Source organism: Pezoporus wallicus, unplaced genomic scaffold (genome assembly GCF_028554395.1).
Source record: "Pezoporus wallicus isolate ANWC-B61680 ecotype Strahan unplaced genomic scaffold, APGP_CSIRO_Pwel_v1 contig_865, whole genome shotgun sequence".
Taxonomy (NCBI): Eukaryota; Metazoa; Chordata; class Aves; order Psittaciformes; family Psittacidae; genus Pezoporus; species Pezoporus wallicus.
In genome coordinates, this window is record NW_026636827.1 from 2,276,115 (window position 1) to 2,289,560 (window position 13,446).

A 13,446-nucleotide genomic window follows, 5' to 3' on the forward strand; every position below is an offset into this window, starting at 1 on the left:
TAGAAAGCATATTTAAACGTTTATGTAATATCTTTTCCTTCTGAAGGTTTTCAGCCAAACTGTATGCCTTCAACACAGCTGAAACAGTCACCTTAAGAGTTGAGTACAATGGCTATTATAGCAGTAAGGTAAATTTTAGGTAACAGTGTTGGGGAAAATCTGCAGATTTTGAAGAAACATGTTTTAATATATGTGCAGATTATCATATACTTGATTTCTCTGAAAGAATAGCAAATTCACTGCACTGTGACCACACTGTAAGGCAAGGTGGTTTTCATTCTCTGATTGTATTTTAGGTATCTCATGAACTTTCAGTATGAAATGGCTCTTTCAGATATTTTTTAGATGGTCTTGCTGTAATCGGAACCTGAAACTCTGTGAGATCTAATAGTTTCAGACCTGGCATTCATGCCAATAGGCTTGTCCCTCAGCATGTACTTGCTCAACTCAGTGCTTCCCAGAAGAAAAAAAAATAATTTAATCTTTCAACAGGAAAACACCTAAACACTTCCAGTATTGTCATGAGAATGCACCCATGTATCTCAAGTATTTGAATAAAATCACTGTGTTACAGTTAACAGCCTATGCAAACACTGTTTCAAGTCTGTGCCAGAAATATTCTTCTGGAAATCACACCTCCTTTTGAGCTGATTCTTATGCTATTTCTGTTCCTGTCTCAATTTCAGATCTATGTGATCAGTTTGGCTGAACCCCGACTGCCCTTACAGCTGGATGATGCTGTTCGGCCAGAAGTTGAAGGAGAGGAGGTGAAACTTTGTATCCTCAGATACTTTTTGTTGTCTTTGTAATTAAAAAGCATCATAAAATCCAGGCAACTTCCTTAATGCAGGGATTTAGGGGTTTTGTAAGGCTTGCATTTTAATTCCTTTTTGTTACTCAGAACTGGGTTAGAAATCTCCATAGCCTTGTTACCTGCTGAACTGCAGAAGGTCAAAACCAGAGAGTTTGTCGTCTTCTGTGTGTGTCTTCTAGACTGACACCCCCCACCCCCTCCGAACTCATAGCTGGGTTCTGCCTGTGACCTCTGGGAGAAGTTAGACCTTAAGGTTTGCTGCCAGTTTCTAGAATGATCTAGAAATTCTGCAGAACTTAGAAGTAGCCCTTGTTTTTTAGCCAGAGGATGTTTTTCCATGTATTTTGTTTTGTTGTTCTTGATTTTGCTTTTGGGCTTGGGATTTTGATTTGGGTGGGTTGTTTGGGTTTGTTTTGTTTTTTGGTTGGTTGGTGTTTTTTAAGATGTGTGTATTCATTATGTATTTTTGCACAACTGTTCAGGATGGAAGAGCTACTGTAAACCAAGATACAAGACTGGACAACAGAGTCATTGATCTGAGGGTAAGAAACGTGCTGTGTTGCATGCTTGCCTGCAAGTGTTTATTCTTCATATTTCTAATCTGTAAAGCAGTGAAAGTCAAGGATTTGATGGAAGTGTATTGTTGGCCAGAGGAAAAATAAACAACATATTTTTTTATTTGTTAGTGACGTTGTGAAAACACAGGGGTTTTTAATCCTAAATGTTCACCTTTTGTGACATTAATCAAAGAACACATATTAGTAGTTTAAAGGTGAACATTCAGGATTTGGCATGTGACCATGTACATCTGGGCTTTTATATTTACAAAAGTTAAGGGTGATTGAATAAGGACAATTTAGAAATGCTTCTTCCCAGATATACCTAAAATCTGTAGTAAGAGCTCAGTTTTGAAGTATAAGATGTAAGTTTTTAATTCAGTGTTTAACAGAGGTGCTGTAACACATGTCTCACAAGTGAAATTGTACCGGGCCATGATACCAATCTCATTCTCCTTGTTTCTTCCTTATGTTTTGCTTTTTTCTTTTCTGAAACACCTTTCTTCATTCTGGTCATAGAGACACAGCGTTCTGTGAATTCATATACCTCCCAAATATTTACTCTTTCAGATCAGCAGCAAAAAAATATCTACTAAATCATAGAATCATAGAATCGTTAGGGTTGGAAAGGACCTTAAGATCATCTAGTTCCAACCCCCCTGCCGTGGGCAGGGACACCTTACGCTAAATCGTATCACCGAAGGCCTCGTCCGACCTGGCCTTTAATGCTGCCAGGGGTGGAGCATTCACAACCTGCCTGGGCAACCTATTCCAGTGCCTCACCACCCTAACAGGAAAGAATTTCCTTCTTATATCCAACCTAAACTTCCCCTGTTTAAGTTTTAACCCGTTACACCTTGTCCTGTCACTACAGTCCCTAATGAAGAGTCCCTCCCCAGCATCCCTATAGGCCCCCTTCAGATACTGGAAGGCTGCTATGAGGTCTCCACGCAGCCTTCTCTTCTCCAGGCTGAACAGCCCCAACTTCCTCAGCCTGTCTTCATACAGGAGGTGCTCCAGTCCCCTGATCATCCTCGTGGCCCTTCTCTGGACTTGTTCCAACAGTTCCATGTCCTTTTTATGTTGAGGACACCAGAACTGCACACAATACAATCACAGAACTTTTTTTCTTGTTTTGAAATAGCAGCTAACACTAAGCATGTAAGTAACAAGCTGTTCTTACTGACATGAGGCTTTCTGGTCTTTTCCCATATTTGGCTCTCCACAGTAAATTTTGTATTAACTTTTCATTGAATAAAGAACTTTGCTCATTTTTACGGTGTATCTAGTACTGCATTCAAAGTTCTGCTAATGAACTCAGTGTATCAGTAGTAGTTCTCGTTATTTCAGTCTATGACCCTGGGAAATAAAAGTCATTTATTTACTGGAAAATTTATTTATTTGGAAAAATTGACACTAAGATGCTTAAAGCATTTGAATATCTAATCTGCATATTTCAGCAACTAAAACTACATGTGCAAATTGTTTTACCTGGACCAAAGTTGATTGCTTTTCACTAGACCTTATGTATAATATTGAGCAACTTCAATTTGTGATAACTTTGCAGGATACTCAGTATCTCATCATACTGGTCTCTTCATCTGTGTCTTAAATTAAGCCTTTGATGAAAAGAATTCTATATTAATGGTTGAAAGTGAAAATCATTTAAAGGATCAGCAGCTTATGGTAGTGGTAAGGCAGGATACTAAATTGAAGGGAGAACTCCAGGATGCTTGGAAGTGAAAGTTTTAGTTGAACTTCTGGTGATAAAAATACTCAACAGCACTCCAGAGAAACTTAAGAAAATCCATTAAATTAATGACATACCTATATAATAAACTGTAAAGAGCCATGAACCCCAAAGAGAACAGAGAAATACTACAAAGGGAATGAGAGTTAAAAATACTAGCTGAAAATAATGGCATGAAAGTATCCTTGGCTGTAGTTAAGATGAGGGCATCTGCAGAGTAAAACCTAAGAAGGCATATAGTAATGGAAAAAGAAGTAAGACTGTAATGCCATAAGATGGAGCAAAAGGTGTGGGCTAAAATTCTGTCCCTGTACACAGTCAGTAGTCCAGCATGACTCTCCCAGTACTTCTTACAAATCTCTGCTGGTACAGTAATAGAAGATTAGTTAATCAGTATTCTGCCTGGAGGGTACAGCTGGTGAGCTAAGTGGATGCTGCTGTGGCCTTTTATAACTTGTATGTCCCAACCAGTGTCAGTACACTATCTATTCAGCAGTATTTGGCACCTTGTTTTGAGGTCTGAACCTTAACTCTGCCTTCTGCAGAAGCTGTTTTTCTCCTTAGCTCCAACAGTTGCCGCAGTGTGGTGTGAAACAGCTACTTCATGCTGAACAGGAATTCACGGTAACTTTTTATGAAATTGAATGAAGGATGAAATGTCAAATCTCAGTACTTCAGTGCTTTATGTCTCATCCTCTGCATGCACCTGTGGCTGGGTGTAATCTGGCCACAGCTTTCCCTAAATTAGGTGAGGTATCTATCTTAACTTCCTCCTATGTACAGGAAAAGTTTCTGTCTCTGACTGAGGAACGTTTCTGCATGTTTGTTTCACATTTCATTATTTGTTTCAGAACAAAAGCAGATTATTTTGGAACAGTAGGCTCATGCGTATTCATGCTTGCTTTGTTTTTTTTCTGCAGAAGGTTTGCTTATGCAAAAGAAGATTCTAAATAATAATGTGTTACTTTGACCTGTGTTTTTAAAAGGGAGACCTGAATTAGTAGACAAAGTATTTAATGGAGAAAGGGGAAATTCCAGTGAGAACGTATGCTTATACTATTACTGTTTCAAGTGCACTGCATAAGTAGGCATGATCTAAGGAGAATTAGAAGACACAATGTTTTAAAAGCTCAGAGATATCTGAAACCATTGGTAGCCACTGCTGTCCCATACTTCTTCCTTCTAGGAAAGCCAAATCATGGGTAGGAGGGAAGAAATGTTAACAGAGTAGTTCTGACATAGATACTGAAATGATCTGTTCCTACAAGTGCGGGAGGAAGTCCAGCCACAGGTACATGTACCATCTAGTTCTGATTTCCTCAGTGCCCCAGTTTCTTAAGGAAGAAGGAGGTAATCGAACATCAAAAATAGAGATACTTTTTTTGCTTGTTTTTTTTAGAAAAATTTAGCAAAATAAATGCATAGATCTTGGCAAGACTTAGACTAAAGAAAGTCCTTAAACAGAACTAAAATTATTGTCCATTTAAATACAGTATTTAAAGTAGTTAAGTACTTTATAAAGAGTTCATTAGATAGGGCTAAATCGTGATAAAGTGGAGCTGTGAAACTCATTGCATCAATGAAAGGGACTGGATTTCAGAAAACAGCATTACTCTATCCAGCTATGTTGTATAAAAAGGAGAGTGTGATTATGATGCAAAAGGAGTGCAATTAATAATAAGGAAATTGCATTAATGGAGATTTAATACGCAGAGTATTCTACAAAGATTGCAAGACTTTCATGCTTGTGTACATGTGAAAATAGACAAAGCTGTGCCCTGTATTTTAACAGTCTTGCATTTTGTTGCTGACAAAGATCTCCCAGAGGTACCTGATAGTTTTCTTTGAGGTTAAGGATGGGAAGTACTTAAATGCCAAGATCCCAAGCTATTGCTGTAGTTGTTATTGTGATGGTGAGGTAAAATGGTGATTACTTAAGGTGGAGGTGTTTAAAAATCCTTTCCAAAGAATGATGACTGAGAAGGAATGAATTTGTTCCTGGTGGGGTAACTCATAAAATACGGATCACAGACTTGTGGAGTAGAAAAATCAGGGGTGTAGAGATAGGAGAGCTGGTAAGAAGAAAGAGTCCTTGTATAGACCAGATTTTCTTTCAGATAACCACAAGTGACCAACGAGGAAGCCACAACCTACGTATCTGTTTTTCATGATAGCTTAATAAAAGTCAAACCGGTTGATTATAGAGCTGTTTGATTTACCATTCCTTTATTGAAACAATTAAAAAAGGCAAATTGGAACACTGGTTGTGTTTTTAGATCTTTCCTTCTATGATTCTGCTGTTCTTAACTGAAGTATTCATTTCATGAAGATCTGTGGTAAGTGAAAAACAAGAAAAGATGAAAAGTGAAACACTGATTTTTGGGCTTAGCTTCTTAGTTTGTCTTCATCTGAAATAAAAATCAATTTGGGTTCATCCAGTTTTAACAATGGACCTGACTGATTTCCTTACTCTGTCTTATTTTTTATGTCCAGTAGGGTTTTTATCTTAACAGTATCAGTCCAGATTTGATTTGAATTATGCACGTTATGCAGTCCTGATTCTATAATTGTGTCTGCTAATGCACAGCTCATTGAGACCAAAGCATGGTCTTTATAGGGTCAACATTATCCTATTTAAACTGCTCAGGGCAAAGCATAAACATTAAACTCTATCTCTAGTTGTTATATGATAATCCAGCTGTACACTGATCTTAATGCAATTTTGCTTTCTTTTTTTTTTCTTTTTTTTTTCCAAAATACTTGATTACTTAAAGCTTGATTTCATTGTGTTGAATTCAGTTTACTAATTACAAAAGCTGTGTTTTTCCTGACTGAATTCAAGCTGTAATGAACAAGCAGATGTACAGTTTATTTTATTGTGGGTAGTGATTTGGTAGTGAAGACATAACACAGTCCCAGTCATTTAGACAACAGACTTCATGTTCATATCTCCTTCTTGTACTATAACTAATATTGAAATTTGAATAAAGGTTTATGTCAGTCACTTTGGGGTTTAAAAAAAATGTTACTTAACAGAAATCCTATTTCCTAGCATGCCTTCTTTTCTCATATATAGTAGAACTGCAAAAATATTTACATTATTTAAAACAATGTGTATTACTTAAAAGAATATAGCTTATTTTTATTTAGCCTACTTAATGTATTTAGTAATTATTCAATGCAGAAGATAGCTAGCTAACAGCAGGCATGCACAAAAGCAAAACTGAGGTGAGAGTGGAACAGTCTACAGCTGACAGGAAAGTAAAAAGAAAAGTTCACAACTTTGCACGTATGTGCCTCAGTCACACCTCTTTGAGATAGGATCACATAAGGTGTTAACTGTCCTCAATTTTGTTGAGCACATTTGTTGGTCTCTGGCAGCTTACATGGCAATTATTCTAACACTGCAGCTTGTGCCAAATGAAATAATTGTTTTTGTAATCTTGCTTTTAGTGTTAAAATACACTCTGTTCTATTATTATCAATATTTTCCTTTGTGATATTTAAATAACAAACACTGGTGAAATTGGAGTGAGATTATAACCAAAACTCCTGTTTCAGGTTTGTTAATTACACTTTTTTTTTTCTGTCTGCAACAAAGGCGATTATTAGAAATAGTGAGTTTTCCTGTAAAATCATCTTCAGTTAAGTGACATAAGTTTATTTCTGTTTCTGCTTAACTCTTGAAGGAATATTTACTGTATTTGCCATAGTCTCAGATGAGATGGTTTGTCAATACGTATGTGAAAGAGTTCATTAGAGTAAACACTACAGGAAAAGAATAAACACTACAGGAAAAGAATGTCAAGGCAAAATCTTTTTAAGGCAAAGGTAAAAATGGATTCATTTTGACAGCTGTTTCTGTCTTACAACACAGTTTGCTGTGTTGTACCCAAGTGTGGTAGCTCACATGGTAACAGTGTTACTTACCATGGTACAAAACTTTGTAATACACATACCAGCATCTCATTTAAACAGATCATTTAAAGAGATGCTGGATAGACGAGATAAAAGCTTGAATTATTTTCTTCGGATAAATTCACTCTCTTTTTGTCCTAAACATTACACCAGCACAAAGGATGTAATTAAATCTGAAAAATTTTGCTTCATGTGTAGATACAGAGCCATCTTTGGCAAGCTGTAGTGGCACATAAAACTTCTGAGGTCATGCATTTGGCTCCACTGCACACTGTGCAGTGCTTGTCTCACTTAGGAGCTTGTCTCAGACGTCTTATTGGTGTGTTTCTTATCAGGAGACTGCAGTAGAATCATAGAATCAACTAGGTTGGAAAAGACCTTTAAGATAATCAAGTCCAACCATTACTGCCAATCCCACCATTAAACCGTATGACTTAGGGCCTCATCTACACATTTTTTGAATACTTCCAGGAATGGTGATTCCACTACTTCCCTGGGCAGCCTGTTCCAATATGTGGTCACCTTCTCTGTGAATAAATTCTTCCTAATATCCAATCTAAAAATCCCCTGGTGCAGCTTGAGGCCGTTACCTCTTGTCCTGTCACTTGTTATGTGGGAGAAGAGATTGACACCCACCTCACTACAACTTCCTTTCTGTAGTTGTAGAGTGTGATAAGGTCCCCCCTGAGTCTTTCTCCAGACTGAACAATTCTCTTAGCCATTCCTCGTAAGACTTGTTCTCCAGGCCCTTCACCAGCATCACAAATTCTCAAGTTGCCCTTGTTAGTCTTTGAATGAACAGACACTGAAACTTATCTACCTTGGGTAGAAAGCAGAGTCTAGACTTGTCAGGTCTAGTTTAAGGTATGGAGAATTGCTGCTTGTTCTTTACTTAGTCTATAGTTAGATGAAAGCTTCAGTGTCCAGATCTGTGAATTTGTCTGCTTTCATAAATCCCATTTTTTAAGCGTAATATATAATTATAGATGGGATTAGGAAGACAGAGTCTTTGCTCTGCATTCTCACTAAGCCAGGAGGAATTAACTGTCTGACAAACAACTGTTAGTAGGGAACTGTGTTCATTATTGACTGGCTGTGCGCAGTTGTAGGTCAGACCAAGTAATTGCATTTAGATTGGGTATAGCAACCAGTTTTCTTTTTCCTAGGACTGTATGATTTAGGACTGCATTCTTACCTGCTCTGGCATAAAACTTGGTGTTGTTTCATCAGAAGGGGAGAGAAGAAAATGCTACTTTAAATAAATGTGACACATTTTCTGAAATTCATCTAATTTATCAAAACCTGTATTGGTAAACCAAACAAGTTGTCATCTCTTGGAAAATGTCTTTCATCTTCTAAGTCGGAGATGGTTAAAAAAAAAGAATTAAAATAACCAAATAACCCTTTGAATCATCCCAGTGCTTCCATGTAGTACTAGCAAATTATGCTCAGAGCTCAGGCAAAGTCTTAGCATATGTTGGATTCTGGGAGAGCCATATAGAAAAGGTGAAAAAGTTTGAGGGTACTTTTGTAACTGCTGCTCAAAACCTCATTGCCTTCATTTTGAAAGTAGTGGGAGTAGTGGCTGTGGTTAATGCTATCAGACAGTGAGAGCTGCTAGCTGTTATTTACTAGTCTGAACCACTTATACTCCTGAGATATTTTATCAGTCAGCTAAAAGTGCAAATCCCTCCAAATTACTGCAGATCTGCAGCATTATTACAGTTTTCTCTTTTGGTTTTTCAGTGAAGCACTATCTTTATTTTGCAGAGACAACAGATGTAGCTTTATTTCAACATATCTGCTGACTGGCTGTCTAAATTTGGATGCTTATATAATTTGTTTTGGTTGGGGGTTTTTTGTTTTGTGGTTTTGTAGGAGTCATGTGAAAAAGCCCACAAGGCTCTTCTTACGCTAACTGAAAAGTCAGGTACCTTTCAGAAAGGAGAAGTAAACAGTGCTATGACGCAGATTGTCGTGAAGAACTGCTCTTAGTTGTTTGCAAGAATTCGGTAGGTTTTATATACGCTCCTAGGTTGCTAACTGTCAGGTCTTAAATGCTGCAAGCACAAAATCAGATATGGGTTCAGTGTTGACATATTGCAGTGTTTTCAGCATTCATTAAGGGCTTTTTTTTTCTTCACACTGAAGCCTAAGAACATTGTAGGAACATTTAGTGTAGGCATTTATTAATGAGATTAAGTAGCTTAACTGTGTCATATACATAAACAAAAAGATGATGATCAATTCAGCTAAATCTACCTGTTTTTTTTCCCAGCTAAGTGTACTTTGGGAGTAAATTCTGAAAAGACAGAACTGCAGTTCACATGATCAGGTGTTTTGTGGACTGCTTTAAATGCTGAGAGCTTAGACCTTGGATTTGGGATGGTTTTGTGGAAGTGTTGTACATGGTTAACATGTGGCTGTTTTTTTACATGCAAAACGTTGTATTTGATAGCCTTTAATAGACACAAATGTTTCTACCTCATGTAAGTTACTGATGGCTTTGCCTTTATCGGATGCTGTGTATTACTGTAGCTGCTCTAGTTCAGCGTGTTGAAAGCTTTTTAATAGGTTTAGTGGGTTTGTTCAATTTCTCACTATAATACCTTTATTTGCAGAAGCATATAATAAGTGATTATGTAAATGTAAAACTGTCCATAGTGTCTCCTTTATAACTGAATATGCCATAAATTGAAATGAGGGGTTTCTCTTGTTTCCTTTACTGTTTGTTTTTGTGTAATGAACAATTACCTGTTTGCACTTCTCTCTGTTTAGGCAAATACGTTAATCAAGTGTTCCTAAGACAAGAGATTCTTCCTCTTTCTAGCTCTCCAGAAAAATTAACAGTCCAAAAAAACTAACTTAGGATTCATTATTTTATCTTCTTCTTATAGACCTCTACCAGTCAGGCAATCTTCTGCCTCCAGTCTGGAATTTGTCAGCTTTTCCGAGAAACTCTTATTCGCAAGGGATTTGTGGAAATTCAGACTCCCAAAATCATTTCAGGTAATGTATATGTGATCCAGAAGCTACAGGTCATCTTCTTTTGGAGTTGCTCAGCACACCTGTCAAAAATTTAGTAAGTTTTTATGTAAAGACCATAAAATTCTGTTTCTAATTTAGATGCAACATAGCAAACTTCTCCTAATAGGTATCAAAGTTGTTGTTTACTTTTCTGCTGACTTCAGATGTTAAAGGAATGACAAGACAAATATATATATACCTGATTTATATACCTTGCAGTGCATTTAAAGTTTTAATTTGGTTAAATACAGATGTCTGATCATATGCATTGTTCTTCAAATCAGTGATCTCGATGTTGAATGCTGCCAGTTCCATACCCAGTATCAAAAAAAAAAACAACGCTCCACTCTAATTTAGATAAAAAGTAGCTTCCATCATAAAGAAGTTACAACAAACGTACCATGGTATAAAATACTTTACAATATGTCACTTCTTTAGCAATGAGCATATGGCTAAATAGAAGGTGGTAGATTATTTTTGTGAAAGTGTGGCATAACAGCTTCAGCCTGACCTAAAGTCTGGAAATGTAGATTCTGCTTTTAGTTCTAGTCCTAGATGATCTGCTGTATTGTTTTAAAAAGTTAAATTACTTGATTTACTGATGCGTTCTTTTTCCCATCTTATTGGTGTTCTTTGAGGTTTTGTTGATGTCGCTAAGACATGCATGGAAAACATAGGGGAGAATATTTGTATTTTTGTATGTGCATTCATTCTATGCATACGTTTTGCCTAATGAATTTTATACTTTATATTTTTGAAGACATCTCTTGATTGAGGTAAAAAAAAAGGCTTTTTAAAAAAACATATGTAAGCAAGTATTCTTTCAATCTGGAAAGTATTGTTGAACTGTAAGATCAGATAACTTTTTTCCTGCAGACAGCTGAAACAGCATGAAATATTAAAGACTCCCAAGTAGTTTATTTACGTAGGATCTTTGAGGAAGTGTGCTATTCTCACTGTGCAGTGTACCATTGAAAGCAGGCAGGCAAGCATCCTATTGTTTGTATGAGGTCATGTTTTGTAAAAATAACTAAGTTGGTGCAATCCTTACTAAACTTCCAATTTAAATATCATAGAAACATTTGTTCTAAGATTCAGTATTTTAAAAGTTACTTGTATTCAAATATAGCTGTAAATATTCACTGAAACCATTTCAGTGGGAGTAGTGGTAATGACAGAAGCAGCATTAATCTCAATTGAATGGTACTTAGAGTTACCTTAACATTAGAACTTTTAAAGATATTGTTAGCAAGTTAGGCAACTATAACTCTTGTATCATGCACTGGGAAATGGAAACATAAAGTGACTCAGCTGATAGTTTGGGTAGGCAGTTTGCAGTAAGGGATTCAAATGTGTGTATTCTTGGTTCCTGTTCTCTAAAGGTAACCTTCTAGGAAAACTGCCTCATACTGAGAAAAAGCTTTATACCGTTGGCAGGTGTCCTCTGGTAAATCTAGTTCTGGGTCTGAGAGGTATTTATGCCTTCAGTTAGAGAGGATGATCCTGGCAAAACAGGATATGCACTTTCATCTCGGCATCTGCAGCTAACCCCTGGAAGTCTACGTCACTGGTTTCCACAGAAATGTTGGGCTGCAAGTAGATGTGGTGATACAAGCATGCATTCTCTGCTGTTCTTACTCTAAGATGAAGGACAGCTGGGAATAGGTAACATTTTAAACTACATTTACCACATTTACATTTTACTACATTTTAATCTAAATTTGCAGTTTTGCAAGACAATGTGTGACAGTCCTGAGCTGCAAAACTTTCTTAGAACCAAGGGATGCACTTACATCTTTTTCCTCTACTATGCTTTGGGGAAAATTCTCCTTTGATCTCTAAATGTAAGACCAGTAGTCAATTAGTCTATCTCAGATACATTTTGTACATTTTTATTTTAATAATTACTGCAAGCATTTGCTTTTCAGCTGCCAGTGAAGGAGGAGCCAATGTGTTTACTGTATCGTACTTCAAAAGCAGTGCCTACCTGGCTCAGTCTCCACAGCTGTACAAGCAGATGTGTATATGTGCTGACTTTGAAAAGGTGTTTTGCGTTGGGCCAGGTAAGAAAAGCATTGATTTATCCAAAGTGTGAAGTGTGCAGTGGGTACAAATAAGATAACACATGCTGAAAGCTTTGAATGGTTTCACTTAATACAGTTCACTTAAACATAAATTCAGCTGGGGCACCTAATAAGACCAAAGTTGATAGAGAAGTTCCTGGAACAAAACTAAAATACTGGAGTAAATGTAGAGAACTCTTAACCAATGCCTGCTGTTCTGTGAGGATAAAGGCTATAGAGTTACATTGGAAATTGATAATATGATGAAATTAGTAAAACATGGAACAACACTGTGATCACTGAAGCCATAGTTTGCTATTAGTCATGCCCAGTAGTAGCCTAGTTGGCTTTAGTTGCCCAGTAGTAAGCAGTTAAAACAAGCAAGCTAGGTTTTATGTGCTTTAGGTTGCATATTGACATATACTTATCCCTTGCTATTGTATATGTTCCAAACAACTTTATTTAGAAGACATATTCTTTGTCTGGACTGTCAGTAAATAATAAAAAAAACAATAATAGGTTCTCTCTTTCTGAAAAGCTGGTAGGACTTGGCCTTTTTAGGTGGTAATACAGCTTTTAAAATTATTTATTTATTTTTCCTAAGAATTCAAAGACCAGTTCAAAGATATGTAAGCAGGAAATGCTGGAAAACAAATCAATAATAACAGTTTATGCAATTTAGAAGAAAAAAAAAAAGGCAAGTAATTTGGATGATCTTAAATTTCTTGCTAATTGCTAACAAATGAGTCATGGTTTATAGGAAGACATGTTTATATTAGACTCGTACATCTGGGAAAACACACGTGTACAAGTCCGTTTCCTCTGAAAATGACAGTTTTCAAATCTGAAAGTCCTTCTGTACCTGAAAGCTTGTCTGTTTTTACCACTTCTGTCTGTTGGTCTAACAAGAGATACTACCTTTCTACCAGCCTTGTCTGTCTCGTATCCTTTGAGCACCACAGCTACAATAATGTTGTCACTGTTGTTACAAATGGTGCTCCGAGGTAGCTAGTTTTCTTGTTGATTTTCAGTGAGAACTGTCATGTCTAAAGACAGCATTGTCTGTCTAATCCAAATGCTGATGTAATTGACAGTGTTATTTTTTTCAAAGTGGAATGATAATTTCAGGTCAGTTAGGATTTCCATTGTTTAATTTTACAGTATTTAGAGCTGAGGACTCCAATACACACAGACACCTGACTGAGTTTGTTGGTCTGGATATTGAAATGGCTTTTAACTATCACTATCATGAAGTGGTAGATGAGATTGCTGATACCTTGGTGCAGATATTCAAGGGACTTCAGGAAAGGTAACGAA

General features: G+C 36.7%; 1 protein-coding gene across 1 annotated transcript in view; it reads left to right on the forward strand.

Moving 5' to 3' along the window:
- DARS1 (aspartyl-tRNA synthetase 1) overlaps window positions 1–13,446 on the forward strand; it is a 41,741-nt gene that overhangs the window by 21,725 nt on the left and 6,570 nt on the right. The window contains exons 6-10 of the mRNA XM_057401847.1: window positions 687–767; window positions 1,297–1,356; window positions 9,937–10,048; window positions 11,995–12,129; window positions 13,291–13,438. Coding sequence (XP_057257830.1) covers window positions 687–767; window positions 1,297–1,356; window positions 9,937–10,048; window positions 11,995–12,129; window positions 13,291–13,438 — 536 coding nt within the window. The remainder of the gene's footprint in view (window positions 1–686; window positions 768–1,296; window positions 1,357–9,936; window positions 10,049–11,994; window positions 12,130–13,290; window positions 13,439–13,446) is intronic.